This window comes from Podarcis melisellensis (assembly GCF_964234715.1).
Source record: "Podarcis melisellensis genome assembly, chromosome: 8".
Lineage (NCBI taxonomy): Eukaryota > Metazoa > Chordata > Lepidosauria > Squamata > Lacertidae > Podarcis > Podarcis melisellensis.
Genome location: NC_138540.1, coordinates 50,588,688 through 50,609,404, shown reverse-complemented (window position 1 = coordinate 50,609,404; position 20,717 = coordinate 50,588,688). Strand labels below are relative to the sequence as shown.

The 20,717-nt window shown below is 43.3% G+C and overlaps 1 protein-coding gene across 1 annotated transcript in view; it reads right to left on the bottom strand.

Moving 5' to 3' along the window:
* Positions 1-20,717, bottom strand: part of CDYL2 (chromodomain Y like 2) — a 71,996-nt gene that overhangs the window by 26,325 nt on the left and 24,954 nt on the right. Inside the window, exon 2 of the mRNA XM_081920333.1 lies at positions 6,394-6,988. Coding sequence (XP_081776459.1) covers positions 6,394-6,988 — 595 coding nt within the window. The remainder of the gene's footprint in view (positions 1-6,393; positions 6,989-20,717) is intronic.

The window sequence follows — 20,717 nt, the reverse complement described above, 5'->3', positions numbered from 1 at the left end:
AGAGGTATCATCAGAATGCTTGGGACAACCTCGGGTTTGCAGAAGTACAAATTACCTTTAGTGGGGGGAAATCTAAAGGAGCCAACTCCCACTTGCCAAAAAAAGCAACCTCCCAACAAGGACTGATCATGCTCAGGGTCAAAAGAATGCCATGTGTCTGTTAGGAATTAGATCTAAGCAGGTTCAAGTAGGTCTGCACAGGGAACTCTGAAAAATCACATGCAAGTGCCTGGGCAATGGATGAAGGCAGACTTGGGCTGGAAAATTTATATGCTATTGAGGAATAAGCAACAGCTGCTGAAGGTACAGATGGTAAGGGAAGAGGGCAGGGGATTAATCCTTCAGGGAAATCTAACACAACATAAACCCTCTCATCCATCAGGTTATCATCATTATTTGTTGTTTCTTCATTTGTTCAAAGAGAGCACCTAGCAAGCGAGTTGAAGAGGTGACAAAAGAGGCTGTTAACCTCACAGCAGGTCCCCCAAGCAAAGCAAAGCCTCTCTGCGGAGAGAGGGAAAGGCAACCAATGGCTGGTCCACAGGAGAGCTCTTGCCACATTTGCGAGAAAACAAAAAAGGAGCAGAGTAGAGATGGCAGCGTGTAATGGGATCCAATGCAGGCATGTGCTTTGCTATTTTATGTGCACACACACACACACACACACACACACACACACACAAAATTAATCTGCCTACTCTAGCAGCAGCCCTAAACCTCACACAGGCTTCCTGTCACAAAATGACACGACAGCGGCAATATGATGAGATGTATCAGGTTGCAGCATGGAAAGAATGGGGTGGTTTTATGTCTCTGGTGTAGGGGAAGTAATAAGGCTCATCATCACCTTCCCCTTTCCCTTCTAACCTTTGACTGCTGTGCAAACTTCTCCTAATGCAGAGTTTAAAGGAAGGCTAAAGCTAATAGCAGGGATGTGGGTGGCACTGTGGGTTAAACCACAGAGCCTAGGGCTTGCCGATCAGAAGGTTGGCGGTTCGAATCCCCGCGACGGGGTGAGCTCCTGTTGCTCGGTCCCTGCTCCTGCCCACCTAGCAGTTCAAAAACACATCAAAGTGCAAGTAGATAAATAGGTATTGTTCCGGTGGGAAGGTAAACGGTGTTTCCGTGCACTGTTCTGGTTCGCCAGAAGTGGCTTCGTCATGCTGGGCACATGTCCCAGAAGCTGTATGCCAGCTCCCTCGGCCAATAAAGCGAGATGAGCGCCGCAGCCTCAGAGTCGGTCACGACTGGACCTAATGGTCAGGGGTCCCTTTACCTTTAAAGCTAATAGTGCCGCAACCTCAGAGTCGGTCACGACTGGACCTAATGGTCAGGGGTCCCTTTACCTTTAAAGCTAATAGCATAAATCTGCTGTGGTGGTGTTGGTGGAGGGTGGACAATGCTGGGAGGACGTAGGGGGATTTTCAGCAAGAGGGCCACCTGGGCCACCTGCTGGCAGCCAAATGCTAAAGTGGGCAACAGATGTACATTTTTACCTTTGTACCATCGACTATAGACACAATCACACATGCCTTTCTTCCTCCATCCAGGCAGGAAAGAGGCATGGTAAGAGTTCAAGGGCACAGTTCAGCCAGGCAAAAATGCTCAAGGAGAATGTGAAGCAGGGGCAGTGTGAGGAGGATGGCCCCAGGAGAGATCCAGGGGCCATTTTCATGGGCCACATTTGCCCCCCCAGGCCTGAGGCTCCACACCTCTGCTGTGGAGTATCATGGATGCTACAGCTTCAGAGAGGCCACAAGGCACAGTCCAGGGGTCCATGTCAGGAGAAGGGGGTGACTGGGATCCCTGAAAATACCTGCAATCTTTAAAAAATGGTTTGGGAGGTGGGAGGCACCAGTTGAGGCTGAATCCACCCAGCACAAGCATATCTCAAAATTGAACTTTGGAAGGGAGGTCTCTTGTATAATGTTTGCCACTGGAGCATTTTCCCACTCCAGGAGGCAGAGTGCACGAAACTTTGCTTTCAAATTTGCATTTAAAAACTGTCCACACTCATCGTCTTCCCCTTCTGTCTGCAGCCTTCTTCAGGGTACTTAAAAGCCACAAAAATGGTTAACCTACAAGGCACACCCTTTCAAACTTAAGAAGTGCAGTAGAATTTTATTAGCTGTGATATTAGCTGGACAAACATTGACTTCCTTAGGAGTAAAACTAGCATTGCAATTAAAGATTATCCCTGGAGTCTGTTGGTAAAAATAAAAAAACAGAAGACTCAGTGTAAAGCTAAATGAAAAGAGCAATCTTTAGCAAACGGTGCAGAGAATTAGATCAATAGAGACGGAGAGAGAAAGGAAAATATAAGGGATTGCTTTTTGATTTTAATAACGCTGTCAAGAAACCTGACAAAAGAAGACAGCAAGCACCAATGGAAGATGATGGAATGCTCATGTGGGTTCGGTGAAACCGCAACAGATGTTCTCTGTGTTATCAAGGGCTTGGTTGATGTGGGCTGGGTGACTCTCCCACCCTGGGTAAGTGTTGACATCTGCTGGCTGATAGCAAGACACTGGGAGAGCTAGCTTGCCACTTGAACTAAGAGTTTCCAGTTGTAGCTTAATGGGCAACTATTTAATTTATTTACTCAGTGTTTTCATTGCTACATATTTTCCTCCTCAGAACGGAAGGTGGTATGCCTGATTCTCTCCCCTCCCCATTTCATCCACATAGCAACCTGGGTCATACAACCTGTCACCTTCCTCTTCACTGCCTTAAGAACATGTGAATGTAAGAAGAGACTGCTGGATGAGGCCAAGGCCTAGTGACCACAAGTGAAGTGGGAATGGAATACCAATGTCCTAAGGGGGCTAGGGCAGGAGTACGGCACACTGCAGGTCCCATTTGTCCTACGTAAAGCACTCGAGGGTTTTTGTGTTGCTTTCTCTGTGGTGGGAACACCAGTTTCTTGAGATGGGTTTCTCCTAATGCAAATAATCACTGTATTCCTGCTGAGCCAGCATGGTGTAGAGGTCAGGGTGTCGGACTACGACCTGGGAGACCAAGGTTCAAACCGCCATTGGACCATGAAGCTCACTTGGACCAGTCACTGCCTCACAGCCTATTCTACCTCACAGGATTGCTGGTGGGAGGAGAATCATGTACATTGCCTAGAGCTCCTCAGAGAAAAAGACAGGATATAAATGCAATAAATGCAAAAATCATAAGCTAGAATTGCAACTGGCTTTCCCCGCTATCAGGGATATTATACTTTTGCCCTGTGTTCAGCCCAGGATGCTGTCTACACCTGTGAGTGTGATGTGGCCCAATTCAGCTGAGTGGCCACTTGAAGCTCAGTGAAGATTTAGTGTAAACTTTGTGGTGGGGGCTATTTTATCACACTGTTGATTTTTTTAACCAATATTTTAATTAGCACCGAAACACATCTACAGCTAAAATTGTTTTTTTTAAATAAATAAATGGAACACAGCTTAAATGGAAGAGTGTTATAGTGCTACAATGTGAGGCCCCTCCAGCTCTCTTGGACTCCAACTCCCATCAGCATCAGCAAGCAAGGCCAATGGTCTGGAATGATGGGAGTTGTAGTCCAGTAACATGTGGAGGTCACCACATGGGCTACCCGTGCTTTAATGCTAATTTGATAAATGTTTTAAAAACAACTCTTCCTAGTCACTGTCATTTTGGCAACAGCGCTGACAGAAAGGATTCCATTTTTTAAAAAGGGCTTATACTGTAATGATTCTAATTTGATTACCATGATAGTATGTTATAGTATCAACCACCCCACTCCCATTATTTTTAACTTGTGGTCCACAGTCAGTTCTTCCTCTCCTCTGTTGCTTCTCTCCATCCCCCACTGCATTCTGACTGCCTCATCTCTGCTCTCTCAGCTTTGCTGCAGTGTGTGTGTTGTTTGTGTGTGTGTGCATGGTTGCCCAGTGCGAAACAACACTGGCTGGCATCCGAACCTCATAAGCAAAGACTTTGCAGAGGAGGTGAGCCCAAGGCTCAGAGATGTAGTGATAAAGGAATCCAGCTTCCTTTTACTGCTGCAGGTGACAGTGAGGGGAGTGTACAGGCTTAAATGAAGGCAGTGGTGCAATATAGCAAGGCAGCAGGGCAGGGAGTGGCGTGGAAGTGGGGTACCTTCCATGCAAATACACTTTGTAAGGGTTTTGTCAGTCAGTGTGCCCAAAAGCTGAACACATATACATCTAGCTATCACAGGGAAGGGCTCAGTGGTGTGGCATCTGCGTTGCACACAGAAGGTCCCAGGTTTAATATGCTGCTGAGCCACTGCCAGTCGCTGCAAACAATACTGACTTAGATGGACCAGTAGCTTGACTTGGTATAAGGCAGCTCCCTATGTTCCCATGTACTATATGTGAAAAATAATTTGAAAACAACACACACCAACAAATGGGGAGGGGAATGTCATCAACACAAGACACTCAAAACATCCCTTGGCAAAGCATTTTGCCTGGCTATTCAGCTTTGTGTAGGGATGGGTGAACCTGTCCATTTCTGTTTCTTTCTGTTCCTCATTTTCCAAGTCTTAAATTCAGTTCTCCACATTCCCACACTACACTTTTTTTTAAAAAAAAGGCCTCGTGAAAATTCACCAGTATTTTAGTGTAAATTTTCCCCAATATGCACATTAATTTTTTTTTTTTTTTTGCAAAGCGATCCCCCCTAATATAATGCATTCTGGCATTTTTTTTCAGCAACATATACACACTTTACCTCAGTGCGCGCATTTCCTCACACATCGTTTGGCCTGCCATTGCAAAATTTGGAGCAATGCGAATTTTGAAGGATGGCCGTGTTTCCGTTTGTGTGTGGTTTGGGAAAGTGTGAATTAGGTTAAGCTCGCCTTGAAATGATAACTGAGTCAAACTCCTCGCCCATCCTTAGCCTTGGGTAGAGAAGCCTTGTTTGTCCTGACCCTATTTTCAAAATATGATGTGTCTGTTTTAATGTACCCTGCTTTCAGATAATTTTGCCATGAAGGATGGCATACATACATTTTTGGAAGGAAGGAAGGAAGGAAGAAAGGAAGGAAGGAAGGAAGGAAGGAAGGAAGGAAGGAAGGCAGATGCAATGGGAAGAAACAGGAGGACCATATGAATATTCAGCCTCTAGGTCACTCTGTGCCCAAAAAAGGGCCTTGGCAAGGCAGTCTGAGGCATGAAGCAAGAAACAGCTTAGTCTGAAATGAAACTCCAGCAGAAGATTGCCCTGACCATTTCAAAACGTCTGCTGAGTGAGCAATACAAGCGTTAAAGACACTGAGAGATGGTGGATGATGAAAGACTCTACACACTGAATCTCACATATTGCATTGACATCCTTCGTTGGAACAGTGTGCTCAGCCCTGATCTCATAATCTCTGGAAGGATATAATAGAAAGACAAAAGGCTCAAGAAATGATTAGCAAAAATAGTTGGAGGTCAGAGAAGACTCCCATATAAGGAGGCTGTGAAGATAGCGAGATCGTGTTGCCTAGAGAAGAAAATTGAAGGGATTTAGGAATACTGCTTCTCACCTGTACATACAATGCAAAGGGACATAAATAGAACTAACTGGAACATAACAGTAATAAAAAGAGCATCATCATATATGCATGATATAGATTTCAAGAGCACCAGGCATTAGGACTGATGCTCATTAAGCTTCCCATTTTGCACATTTATGGACACATCAAGGTGATCCCCAATGATGTGGGAAAATACTAAAATATTGTTTCAAGGCTCCTGGGTGTTCCAGGCTAGCTGAAAAATAGACGCCTGAATTTATAGTTTTCATTGACTTTTATTTTTGTTGTATTGGGTTACTTGTGCACCACTTAGAGATAATTATGTTTGAGTGCTATATAAAGTATCAAAATATAAATAAATAGTTAAAATGCTGCTACTTTAAATTGGGAAGACAGGATAAGGGGCAATCTGACATATCTTCCAAAGAAAAGGGATAGAAAATATTGTCCATATGACTGGATCAAGGCGATATCATACTGAAATATTTAGGTGGCCATGCTATACACCAGGGACTGCCAATGTGGCGCTTGCCAATTGCTGGACTACAGCTCCCAGCACCTTTGACCATTGGCCATGCTCGGCAGGGCTGATGGGAGTTGTAGTCCAACAACCTGTGGCTTACTCTGCTATACAAACTAACCTGGGAGAAAGGCCTGTAAAATTCAGTGGGACATATTTTTGCATAGGAAAGCATAGGATTACACCGTGAAGCAATGTATTAATAACATGTAGATTTTTTCTGCCTGCATTTTCTGCTAGCATGTCAATATCGTAACATACTACATATGCAGACATATAACATATCTAATACACATGGCATGATTTTGTGCAAATAAAATAATAATGATAATAATTAATGCTTAAAACAAACATCACCTACCAATTCCATTCATGACAGGTGGCTCATTATTCACATCCAACACTCCAGGCAAATCAGGTTCTGCTTCATGTTCATTTAAATCCAAGTCTGGCTTTGGGGGGCCGTTCCCAAAATGTCTAGAATCCTTTTCATAACTGGCATCTCCATTCTGTAAGCCGTTGTGTGGCTTTTTCAATGGCATAATCTGCAAGCCGCTGGGAGTAGTCCGGTAAGAGACTGTTTTAGCAGCCCTGTCTCCTGAAGGTGCTGGCTTGGCCGCGTAACCCTTTTTTTGCTTTTGAAATGATGGGGCCATGCGCTTCCGTTTATGGGGCAGCCCTTTGCTCTTCCCAGAGTCAGATGGCCTATGTGGCATTTTGTCGAGGGACGACGCTCTGCTCTCGCGTAAAAATTTTGGCGTGCTGGCTTGTTTCCCGTGCTTTGCTCGCTTTTCTCGCGTGACATGCAGTCCGTTGAATTCATCGATAAATTCCTCACAGTGCAACAAGTGATGTTCTGGCTCCCAGGTGTCTTCATTGCTCCCGTAACCTTTCCACCGTATAAGATATTCCCATTTACCCTTTTTGTTTTTCCTCTTGTCTACGATCCTCTCAACCTAAGTGGAGAAAAAAAAAAGGTAAGCTGGAACAAGGGAGCATGGGATCAGTGCCTGCCTGCTGAGCCGCTGGGTCATAAAGTGCCTCTTGAGTGCAGCCTAGAGGATGAACGACCCAGTGCCCCATTAGCCACACTGCCCTGGGCCAGCAGGAGAGGTGCGAATCCATCTCCAAACAAGGTGGGACTGGGGTGCGGAGGAGAAAATGAGTGGTGGGGGAAGAGTGTGAGTGTATAAATCTAATAAATAAAATAATAATAATAAATAATTTCGCTGATCTGATCGGGGAAGTCAAGGGCAATGAGAGCAGCTGGGTCAAATGGGAAGGGGAGGAGGAGTAAATCAAACTTCAGCTCAGAAGTCACTCAGGGACACTGCCCAGGAGGGATTGGAAGGAAGGCTCGGGGTGAGGAAAGGTGTGCTGGGCAGCAGCCCTGAGAGAGGGAAAGTAGCTGCTTTGGCGGTGCACATGAATATCTCACTCTCCTTGCCATGCAGCCTATGTAGTAAAGTAATGTGTTCCCCACTTTACACAATTTCACCTATCCATGAAGCAACACAGCTCCCACGTAAGTGGGAGGGTCCCTGTAAATTATTCTAGTCACAGATAATAACATGATAATGTTTCTCTTTGTAAAATACAAGTAACTAATTTAGATGAATGAAAAAGAAAACTGCATTTTGAAAAGCTGTTCTATTATGAAAGTATTCAATAACTATCAACAAATTTATTCCAACTCTGTATTTCTTTCCTGTGACATATGAAAATATGAGAAAAGTAGTCCTAGCCAAGTAAGTCCTACTGAATTCAATGGGCCTCAGTCCCATGCAAGTGAAGTTAAGATTGCCCCCTTAGAATTGTATCCAACCAAGTCCTTCCGACAGTAGACTCATTACAATTAATGTACCTAAGCAGGTCATGTCCATTAACTCAGTGGGTCAACTCTGATTAGGACTAGCACTGGATTCTACCTTCAACCTTCTATCACCTAATAAAATGAAATGGCTGCCATCTAAAACACCCAACCAAGTTATACATTTTATATACTGACTGCAATCCCTTTAACAGATGCCCTATTTTTGCCCATGAAACCGACTTTAGTAGAACATATGATTCCGCTGTCACAGTGTGACAGGATCTAATCTTAGAAACTCTACAGTGGGCTCTCTCTGGGCGATAAAGGGCAAAAAAGCAACACAGAAATTCTACAGTATTCAAAGAGAATTTCTGAAATGAGAGCACGTTGTCATTCAACCCAACGGCCATCTCTCTTATGAAAAGCTAAACAGTGTATTCTGAGAGAGTGCACTTAATGGATCACATTTTTTCCCTGCCTTAGAAAGAGGAATCCTGTACTGACTGTGCCTGTGTTTTTAGCCCGTCTGTCATCCAGCTTAAATGTATGTTAAGCAGTGTTCTAATGATCACTGACTTTAATTTTATGCATTTCATTGCCATTCAATACTCACCTTACAATTTTCTCCTTCACAGAACTGCCAAAGCTTTCCTTTATGCAGCTGACAAAATGATGCCACATTAAATGTGCAATGCCCCATCTGCACTATACAGTGGTACCTCGGGTTACATATGCTTCAGGTTACATACACTTCAGGTTACAGACTCCGCTAACCCAGAAATAGTGCTTCAGGTTAAGAACTTTGCTACAGGATGAGAACAGAAATCATGCTCCAGTGGCGTGGCAGCAGCGGGAGGGCCCATTAGCTAAAGTGGTGCTTCAGGTTAAGAACAGTTTCAGGTTAAGTACGGACCTCTGGAACGAATTAAGTACTTAACCCAAGGTACCACTGTACATTTATTGCTGTACTATGCCGCTTTAAATAGTCATGGTTTTCCAAAGCATCCTGGGAACCGTAGGTTGTTAAGGGTGCTGAGAGTTGCCAGGAGACCCCTATTCTCCCCACAGAATGGTTTAAAAACCTCTTTGCAAGGAATTGTAGCTCTGTGAGGGGAATAGGGGTCTCCTAATAACACTCAGCACCTTGAACAACCTACAGTTCCCAGGATGCTTTGCAGGAAGCCACGCCTGTTTAAAGTGCTATGAATCAGTTTTAAGTGTGTAGTGCAGATGGGGACTAACACACCACAAAACTCCATTGTTTTTGCTGCAACAGCAGAGACAAGGCTACCCTTCTTGGAAATATTGTGACAGTCACAATAGGCAAGGCTCTTCCTATGTTTGTATGCTTAATACTCTACTGTATTTCAATATTCCACTTTTTGTGCTGGTTTTTATTGTAATGGGGTGTTTCGTATTTTTATCTTTTGTTGGCAGGTAGGAGTTGGTTTTTTTGACTGGACTGTAAACTGCTTTGTGGAGGAATTTCTTCAAAAAGCGGAGCATAAATTTTCAAAGAAATAAGTAAATGAAAATAGACATGATGCCTATTCCTGACAGCAAAGGTAAAGAGGTAAAGGTAAAGGACCCCTGGACGGTTAAGTCCAGTCAAAGGTGACTATGGGGTGCGGCGCTCATCTCGCTTTCAGGCCAAGGGAGCCGATGTTTGTCCACAGACAGCTTTCCAGGTGGCCAGCATGACTTAACCACTTCTGGCACAGCGGAACACTGTGACGGAAACCAGAGCGCATGGAAATGCCGTTTACTTTCCTGCCACAACAGTACCTATTTATCTACTTGATTGGCGTGCTTTCGAACTGCTAGGGAAACAGGAGCTGGGACAGAGCAACAGGAGCTCACCCCATTGTGTGGATTCAAACCGCCAACCTTCTGATCAGCAAGCCCAAGAGGCTCAGTGGTTTAGACTACAACGCCACCCGCATCCCTCTCCTGACAGCAAAAGCATGCTTTCGCCATGATGTCTAGATGAATCCAGTTTGCATGGCTGTGTGAATGTGGCCAGAGGAAGTTGTCTTCAGTCCTGTGCCTTAAATGATGCAGGCAGCTGCAAAATGTCTAACAGCCTCACTGAGGTGGGTATAAAAGTCATTCCACCCTGTCCTTTATGGCTATGAGAGAAAGTGCCTGAATACCTAGAAGTTAAGAAAACACTGCTGCTTGTGCAATTCAATGATTAACCAAGTATAACAACCGCAACACAGTTCCTGAATGCATCCTCCTTGAAAGTCTTTCTTACAAAAAGTGAAAAGTAAAACAACATATGCCCAGATGTGTACAAGGTGGCTGGGAATTTTAACTCAGCTAGTCATCGACACATGACTAGGCCAGAGTTTAAAGTCTGCCCACTTCTGTAGCTTAACACCATTTTTGTAGTTTGATGTTAGTGCATTTTAATTTTGTCCATTTCTCTGTGGAATTTAATTTTTTTAAGAGAGCCAGACTGTAATGCTTGCATATTCTGCAAAAAATAAGAAAAATACAAAACATATTTAAAATATTGGAAGGTTGTGGGAAGCAAGCAAGCCTTTCATGCTTCTAGAGAAATCCACTCCCCGCCCCACCATTTAACCCAGTCATGTGTGGTCATCACCAAAACTTGGCAAATATGAAACTGCCCTTGCTCGTAAATTCCCTTTGAGGACTCCACTTCAGAGTTTTGTGTTGAGGAAGTATGTGTCAGTTACAGACGGCAGTGGTGACTAATTGAGATTTATCTCTGCTGTCAAAAACTGAGGCTGGCATATCAAAGGACTGTCAAGAGCCAAGCCCAGGATCCTGAATCCACAGGATTTTGTTTCTTTTCTCTGTATATTTGTTTTATTTTTAAGATAAGGTAAGGTAAGGTAACCCCTGACCATTAGGTCCAGTCGTGACCGACTCTGGGGTTGCGGCGCTCATCTCGCTTTATTGGCCGAGGGAGCTGGCGTACAGCTTCCGGGTCATGTGGCCAGCATGACTAAGCCGCTTCTGGCGAACCAGAGCAGTGGCGGTACCTTCCCGCCAGAGCGGTACCTATTTATCTACTTGCACTTTGACGTGCTTTTGAACTGCTAGGTTGGCAGGAGCAGGGACCAAGCAACAGGAGCTCACCCCATTGCAGGGATTCAAACCACTGACCTTCTGATCAACAAGTGCTAGGCTCTGTGGTTTAACCCGCCTACATAAAATAGAGTCATTTTCTTGGCCTGTTTTAATGTTCTACTGTCAAAAGATTTTAAATGGCAGATTTTCTGCCTGTGTAACCTAGAGGTGGCCAACATGGAGTTCTTCAAATACTGCTGGACTACAACTCCCATCATCCTTGACAATTGACCACACTGACTGCGACTAATGGGAGTTGTGGTCCAGCAACTGAAGGGTATCACAATGGCTACCCCGATCATGCGGTTGCCCTGGGCACAAAATTTCCTTGAGGCTAGGAAAAACAATTACACATATAATAATTACATGTTTTAATAGAATCATAGAATCATAGAGTTGGAAGGGCCATCGAGTCCAACCCCCTGCCAAGCAGGAAACACCATCAGAGCACTCCTGATATATGGTTGTCAAGCCTCTACTTAAAGACCTCCAAAGAAGGAGACTCCACCACACTCCTTGGCAGCAAATTCCACTGTCGAACAGCTCTTACTGTCAGGAGGTTCTTCCTAATGTTTAGGTGGAATCTTCTTTCTTGTAGTTTGGAACCACTGCTCCGTGTCCGCTTCTCTGGAGCAGCAGAAAACAACCTTTCTCCCTCCTCTATGTGACATCCTTTTATATATTTGAACATGGCTATCATATCACCCCTTAACCTCCTCTTCTCCAGGCTAAACATGCCCAGCTCCCTTAGCCGTTCCTCATAAGGCATCGTTTCCAGGCCTTTGACCATTTTGGTTGCCCTCCTCTGGACACGTTCCAGTTTGTCAGTGTTCTTCTTGAACTGTGGTGCCCAGAACTAGACACAGTACTCCAGGTGAGGTCTGACCAGAGCAGAATACAGTGGCACTATTACTTCCCTTGATCTAGATGCTATACTCCTATTGATGCAGCCCAGAATTGCATTGGCTTTTTTAGCTGCCGCATCACACTGTTGGCTCATGTCAAGTTTGTGGTCAACCAAGACTCCTAGATCCTTTTCACATGTACTGCTCTCAAGCCAGGTGTCACCCATCTTGTATTTGTGCCTCTCATTTTTTTTTGCCCAAGTGCAATACTTTACATTTCTCCCTGTTAAAATTCATCGTTTGTTTTGGCCCAGTTCTCTAATCTGTCAAGGTGGTTTTGAAGTGTGATCCTGTCCTCTGGGGTGTTAGCCACCCCTCCCAGTTTGGTGTCATCTGCAAATTTGATCAGGATGCCCTTGAGTCCATCATCCAAGTCGTTGATAAAGATGTTGAATAAGACCGGACCCAAGACAGAACCCTGTGGCACCCCACTAGTCACTCTTCTCCAGGATGAAGAGGAACCATTGATGAGCACCCTTTGGGTTCGGTCAGTCAGCCAGTTACAAATCCACTGAGTGGTAGCATAGTCAAGACCACATTTTACCAGCTTCTTTACAAGAATATCATGGGGCACCTTGTCAAATGCCTTGCTGAAATCAAGGTAGGCTACATCCACTGCGTTCCCTTCATCTACCAGGCTTGTAATTCTGTCAAAAAATGAGATCAGGTTAGTCTGACATGACTTACTTTTCAGAAATCCATGCTGACTATTGGTGAGCACAGCATTCCTTTCTAGGTGCTCACAGACTGTTTGCTTAATGATCTGCTCCAGAATCTTCCCTGGTATTGATGTCAGACTGACTGGGCGGTAATTATTTGGGTCCTCTCTTTCCCCCTTTTTGAAAATAGGGACAACATTTGCCCTCCTCCAGTCTGCCGGGACTTCGCCTGTTCTCCAGGAATTCTCAAAGATGACTGCCAGTGGTTCTGAGATCACATCTGCCAGTTCTTTAATACTCTTGGATGCAGTTCATCTGGCCCTGGAGACTTGAATACATCTAAACTAGCCAAGTATTCTTGTACTATCTCCTTAGTTATTCTGGGCTGTGTTTCCTCTGCTAAATCATTTGCTCCAAATTCTTCAGGTCGGGCATTGTTTTCTTTATCGGAGAAGACTGAGGCAAAGAAGGCATTGAGGAGTTCAGCCCTTTCTGTGTCCCCTGTTTGCATTTCACCATCTTCTCCTCAGAGTGACCTCACTGTTTCTTTGTTCTTCCTTTTGCTACGAGCATACCCATAAAAGCCTTTTTTGTTGCTTTTAACCTCTCTAGCAAGCCTGAGTTCATTCTGTGCTTTAGCTTTTCTGACTTTGTGTCTACACGTGCTGGCTATTTGTTTGAATTCCTCTTTGGTGGTTTCCCCCCTTTTCCATTTTTTGTACACATCCTTTTTTAATCTTAACTCAGTTAAAAATTCTTTAGATAGCCACCCTGGCTTCTTTAGGCACCCTCCATGTTTCCGTCTCATTGGTATTGCCTGAAGTTGTGCTTTTACTATCTCCCTCTTAACAAACTCCCAGCCATCATGAACTCCCTTTCCTTTTAGTATTACTGTCCATGGGATCTCACCCAGCACTTCCCTAAATTTTATGAAGTCGGCTTTCTTAAAGTCAAGAAATTGAGTCCTAGTATGCTTGGCTGCTCCTTTCCGCTGTATAGTAAACTTCAGAAGAGTATGATCACTCGCGCCTAATGATCCTTCCACTTCTACCCCACTAATCAGGTCATCAACAATGGTTAGGACCAGATCTAAAATGGCTGTTCCTCTTGTTGCTTCTCCTACTTTCTGGACAATGAAGTTGTCTGCAAGGCCAGTGAGGAATCTGCTTGACCTTATGCTCTTGGCTGAGTTTGACACCCAACAAATATCCGGGTAATTGAAGTCCCCCATTACTACTATCTCCCTTCCTTTTGCATGCTTGGCCATCTGTTCCAGGAAGGCATCATCTATGTCCTCCGTTTGGCTTGGGGATCTATAGTAAACTCCCACAATGAGGTCAATGTTATTCTTCTCTCCCTTAATTTTGACCCAAATGCTCACTTTGGCTTTGAGGTTCTAAATCTTGGATCTCTTCACAGGTATACACATCCCTGACATATAGCGCCACTCCTCCTCCTTTCTTGTCTGGTCTGTTTCTCTGAAATAGATTGTATCCCTCCATTATTACATTCCACTCGTGGGACTTATCCCACCAGGTTTCAGTGATGCCTATTATGTCATATTTAGTTTGCTGTACCAAGAGCTCAAGCTCATCTTGTTTATTTCCCATGCTTTGTGCATTAGTGTACAGACATTGAAGTCCATTAATCATTCCCCCGTGTTTCTTATTTAAGGATTTTTTCCTCCCACCACTAGGTCTGCATGCTGTTTGCTCCATTTGGTCTATGACATTTGGATGAACTTCCAAACTTCATTAAGATCTGCGTATATAGTTATAATGCATGGTATAATCCTGGTATAATGCATAATGCATTTTAATTAAATGACTTGTTGTAACACCATACCTTTTTCTGTATTCACAGACCCTAACTGCACATGCCTATTTTCACCACAGGGTCATAATGTCCAACCAGTATGGGATTGTGCCTCCTTCCCTGAGCCCAGGGACCATTTGCCCAGCTTAGGGAAGGAGGCACAGTGCTCTGAGAGGGCCTGAAAGCCCTCCTGTCTCCTTGTCTGCCAAAAATTGCAGGTACTGCATACCGTTGTGTACTGCCAGAAAAAAGCACTGCTCACATGGAGTATCTTCCATGATGTGAACAATTAATTTATTATCAAACAGTTCACATACTATCTGAATGTTCTAATAGCCCTGCTATGATTGCTAGTTCTCAGCTTGTCATTTAAATAATAATGATTGGTTATAATGGAAGCTGTGATTTCATATTTTCTATTCCATCTTATTGATGGGTTGACAGTAATAAAAACCTGGCCGACTCTTCCTTTTAGGATTGCTATGAGTGAGCATTAAAACCTTATCTGTGGGTCAAGAGTGGGAAACCTCAGGCTCAAGGGCCAAGAGCTGTGCTCTGGCCCTCAGGACTCTCTGTAGCCCATTCCTAGAGACAACTTCCTCATAGGTCCTTGTCCATCCCTTCCCTGAATGCTTCATTGAATCAATGCCTCTTTCCTACTTGGAGAGAGAGTTGTGCACATGTACAGAAACCTCTGATGTTTGCATAGGTGCAATGCAGCCTAGTGTAGAAAGATAAGAGTCATTTTGGATTCACAGCTGTCCATGGAGATGCAGGTCAATTCTGTGTCCAGGGCAACTGTCTGCCAGCTCCATCTGGTATGCAGGCTGAGACCCCACCTGCCCGCGGACTGTCTCGCCAGTGGTGCATGCTTTAGTTATCTCCCACTTGGACTACTGCAATGCGCTCTATTTGGGGCTACCGTTGAAGGTGACCCAGAAACTACAACTAATCCAGAATTTGGCAGCTAGACTGGTGACTGAGAGTGGCTGCCAAGACCATATAACACCAGTCCTGGAAGATCTACATTGGCTCCCAGTACGTTTCTGAGAACAATTCACAGTGTTGGTGTTGACCTTTAAAGCCCTAAATGGCCTCGGCCCAGTGTACCTGAAGTATACCTCCACCACCATTGTTCAGCTCTGACACAGAGGCCCAGCTCCTCAGGCCTTCTGGCGGTTCCCTCACCTCAATGCGAGAAGTGAGGTTACAGGGAACCAGGCTGAGGGCCTTCTCGGTAGTGGCACCCGCCCTGTGAAACACCCTCCCATCAGATGTCAAGGAAATAAACAACTATCTGACTTTTAGAAGACATCTGAAGACAACCCTATATCAATACATTTTTAATGTCTAATGTTTTACCATGTTTATGTGCTATAAACCACCCAGAGTGGCTGGGATATAAATAATAAAATTATTATTATTATTATTATTATTATTATTATTAGTCCCACAGTTGCTACACTCATTTTTGCATCTGGTCGCATCCACGCTTATTATGTGGCCCCTAGATGACTGACCCCTGCAAGAGTATGTGGCCCTCAGGCTTAAAAAGATGCTCTATCCTTGATGCAGGCTTATGCAACATCATGGCGGGCAGGTGAGTGTTTTCAGCTACCCCACCCCTTGCCTTTGGAAGCCTTGCAAAGGATGCTGGGCAAAATGGAAGGGGTGTTTCCAGGACTAAGGTGAAACTGAGAAACTCCCTAGTTATTTTTGCTATTGGATGCTGCTTGTTGTTTAAGTACAGTATTCTTGTTATATTTATAATACTGAAATGTGGTTTTTTTTGGTATGTTATTATGTTTGCTTTTGTTTTGCTATTTAATTATCAAACTGTTACTATGCTATTGTTTTGCAATGTTAGGAATTGTTTTTGTAGTGTTTTGGTTGGAACGTATTCCTGTTTCCTTTGTTGTAAGCTGCTTTGAGTATGTTTTTTTGTCTGGAAAAGTGCAAACAAATAAAATGAATGAATGAATGCACATGGATATACAACCACTGCTGCACAGAGCAGTGCCACTGAAACTCAGTATTACTGACTAAAAGCAGTAGCTCCCACAATGCAGGATTGCTGAATGAACAAGTGCCAAGCCCACCATGTATGGGGTTCAATGAAAATATCATAATACAGCCTGAGAACATGATTATCATCAAGAGATGAACCCAACCCTTTTCTTCATAGTGCACTCCAATGATCAACCCATAATTATCTTCGAAGAAGAAGTTTCATTTCCACTACTCCAGCTTTGAAAATCTGTGAGTATTTTGCTACTTTCATAGTCTGGTAATAACCTCCTTTTACGTTCTACAGCATCTCAAAGTACATTTGTGGGAGTTTCTGCTAATAAGAAAAAATGTATTATCTGGCTACTAGAGATTAATCAAAATATATTTTCGATTCTGAAAAGGAAGAAACTAGACATTTAGTTTTCCATTCCCCCCATCCATTCTCCTTTCAGTTGGAACTGACACATACAAACCAAATCATTATTATATTCCCCATTTTTGTTAATTGAAATTGGAGAATGCATACAATTTCCTTTTCCTAAAGCACCTAAAGCAGTCTCACGGTGATGTGAAAACACTTCTTTTTTTCTTAGCATGCTATGTCTTAACTTGTAAATATGGCTGACACAGCATGTAACACAGGAAACAGCCACTTATAATTCCACTGGCGCATAGGACAAAATCATGGTGCAGAATGACATGGTACCATTTAGATATGTTGGTCCCACCATGTGATAAAGGATCTGGAAACCAAGCCTTATGAGGAACCATTGAAGGAGCTGGTTTTATCCTGAAGAAGAGTGAGATTTGATATGAAGCCATCTTCAAATATCTGGAGGGCTGTCACATGGAATATTGAGCAAGCTTGTTTTCTGCTGCTCCAGAGGGTATAGGATCGGAACAAACTGATTCAAATTACAAGAAAGAAGATTCTGACTAACCATTAGGAATAAGTTTATGATGGTAAGAGCTATTCAACACTGGAATGGACTACCTTGGAAAGGGGTGGATTCTCTTTCACTGGGTTTTTTTAAAAACAGAGGTTGGATGGCCATTTGTCAGGCATTCTTTAGCTGTGATTCCTGCATTGCAGGGGGTTTGATTAGATGACCCTTGGTGTCCCTTCTGCAGGGAGAGTCTTTTAAAAGAGGCCCCGTGGAACATGTGTACTCTGTATCCACGAGACCTCTTTTAAAGGACTCACCCTGTAACTAACTCTACACTTCTATGATTCTATTGATGTATGCCCATTGGTCATAATGGTTGGAGTTGATGGGAGCTGTAGTTCAAAACATCTGCAGGGTACTATGTTGGCTATCCCTGCACTCCGTAAATGAACAAATGCTGTTGGCTCCCATATTTCCCTTACTCCTCCTCTGTAAAGAGATTGAAAGCATCCAGTCTAGTTAATCCATATGTTGCTAGACTCCATCTTTCATTATCCCCAGCCAGGCTGAGGTGATAAGAGTTTAACAGTTAGGTATCAGGCCAGTATACAAAATAAGACCAAAATAAATGGAACCATGAACTAAAATCCATAATATATAGTCAAAGCATTTTTAAGAAGCAGTGAAACACAACAGGGCAGACAAAACATCTAAAATGTCTACACAAGCAGCAAAGTTTTGACTTGGTGCTGAGAAGACAGCAAAGTTGGCGTCACGTTATCCTTGTACAAAACTATGTAACTATTTGAGCCTGACCTTCCTTTTTGGATAATCTTCTGGGGGCCGCATGCCAGTGGTGGGGAGGGCCAGAGGCAAAAGTGGACAGAGCATCAAACACCAATTTTATCTTTCCACAGGAGGCTAGTTTCTACACACTCATTCAGCCTTCCATCCAGGGAAGCAAGAGAATGCCAGAGTGCAAGGAAACATTCTAGTCAGGCAAGAACATCCAAGGAAGGCACAGAGAAGAGTCGGTGAGGGCTGAGGGAAAAGTCCCTGGGTCACATTTGGCCTGAGATTCCCCACCCCTGTTCTACAGGGAGGATGTTCTACAGCTGTGATGCCCTATGAGGAAACTGTGTGATTTGATGCAGAAAATCATTCTGTGGTGACTCTTCCCATCATCATCAGTAGCTCAATTTTTCCCTAACGCTCGGCTTTGACGTGTTGGCATTCCAATCCTGTCCACTTGGTTATTTTTCCTCCTTTACACTGGTGCAGCCGATTTCTCATTTAAAGGAGGAAAAAACGTTAACAATCACAACTTTTTTTAAAAAAAATATGCAGCTCTAAGTTCAAGTGCAAAGCACGCATAACCCAAGACTCCCAAAATAAGCCTCATAGTCATGCTTAATTTAATAGAGAGTTTGTTACCCTGAAAACACACACACTTGTCTCCAGTACAAACAGTTATTTAAAGGAAGGAAGTTCACCAGGCTTATGCTGAACCATTTTGGAAGACTTAATATTCTGGAAATGCTCCTTATTTACACTTTGCTCACCTTGTGGAAATGAGGAGACTTAATTTATTAATGAGGTTTAAACTTGCGAAGCTCTTCCTGAGTCCTTGTTGAAAGGAACTTAACAAGGCTTGGAAGGTTAGGATTTTATTTAACATGGCATCATATGTAATGCTACACATACATTATTTCTCCCTGCCTCTGCCAGAGGACTAATTTGGATCATGGGGAATGTAAGTAAACATTTCTCAGCTGGTGGAGCTTTACTCATTTGCATCTCTTGAGTCATTTAAAAGTATCCAAATATATTTGCTCTGTTGGTTTTGGACACGTCAGTGAGGTCCTGCAGGGAACCGGCTGGTGTGTCCAAACTTGCAGAGAGCAGGATTGAACTTTCCACACATCAAGCAAGGCACGGGGAGCTCAATTCTGCTTGGGCAATACCTTTTCATCCCTATGGGCCAACTTTGATAGGTGGTTGGCACAATCTACCTGATATTATGTCATCATATGATTGACAGGTGGATTGGTTCACACGAGGAGAGAAAGATATGAAAGACATTGGACCAAAAAAGGTCCCTACTCCTCGTATATAGAATGCCAATCTAACATGCTTGTTCAACTGAGTTCGTTGCTGTCAAGTCTATCAGATAGCACCAGGACTCACAAAATGGTTTGAACAATTCTTGATTTTTCGTCTGTTACTATTTATTTGCAGGTTTATAAGCTTCTCCACAACCAAAAGTTACTGAAGTGCTGCACAATAAAATAAAATAAGATAAAATAAAATACAAAAGGCAGGGAAACTAAAGGGAACAAAACCATTTCTACAATTTTAGAGTTATTGTTACATTAAATGGCTGGGCCACATTTCAGGGAAAGCCTTCTGAATTTTAAAATGCTAGGCGCTTCTCTGATTTCAGTTACTATACAGATATATAAAACCAATATTCACCTTCCCGTAAAAATAGATAAACTGGTACGATGCTTAAAAAATTGTGAGCATTATTCATGAGTTCTTTGAATGAGTGTAGGCATAAAGTATGTAGGAATAGCAGGCGCAGACATGCTGATCCAACCCTCAGTGTCCTCATCCATGGCTGTTCCACCCTGACCCTCCTGCATTGAGAGGAAAGGTCTGAATGCGGCTTCTCAGTGTGTTCAGCTGAAGCCTTCCCACTATTTGGAATCCTGCTGATGGTCAGCGTAGACAATACTGAACCAGATGGACCAATAGTCTGACAGTATATGGTAAAGGTGTTCACTGATCTCAAGATTCTAATCTGGAGCCAAATTTAGTCTGAAGCACTGTGGAGGCTGCCTGCTCTGGTTTAGGTCCAAATTTTGACTTGGAAAAAATGAAGTGTTGTTTCTTCCCCAATTCACTACTATGGGTAAAACTAATGATACCTATAACTTTTCTTCCTTTTGACAGAATTGGATGACATTTGCATGCATAGTAGCTCCTCGGGGTGAATAAAGCCTGCCAAATTACAGAAAACAGGTCTAGGGATTTTGTGCTGGGCACCTTTAAATATATTTTTTAATGAACCATTTATAACTTTTTTGGCAGAATCAGCTGGAATTTATAGACATTCCCCTTTTGAGGGGAATCCAGCCAAATTTCAGAAAGATAGCTGCTGTGGTTTTTCTGCACATTTGGGGTAGTTGCTTAATATCTGCTATTGTTTTCTGTATGGAAATGACATATATGACATAAATGCCTCAAGAAAGAAACTTGACAAATTACAGATGAATAGGTTAAGGGTTTTTTTCATGCTAGGTGCTTTAAAAGTTGAGGAGGAGAAGTAAAAGGGCCACACTGGGTTTTTGTGGGCAATGGTTTTAGTATGAAAATGGCATATATTGTAGGGGTTCCCTACAACAGTTGCAACAGCAAGATTAGATGGCTTCAAAGGTCGATTAGACAAACTAACGGAACATAATACTATCAATGGCTACTAATCATGATTG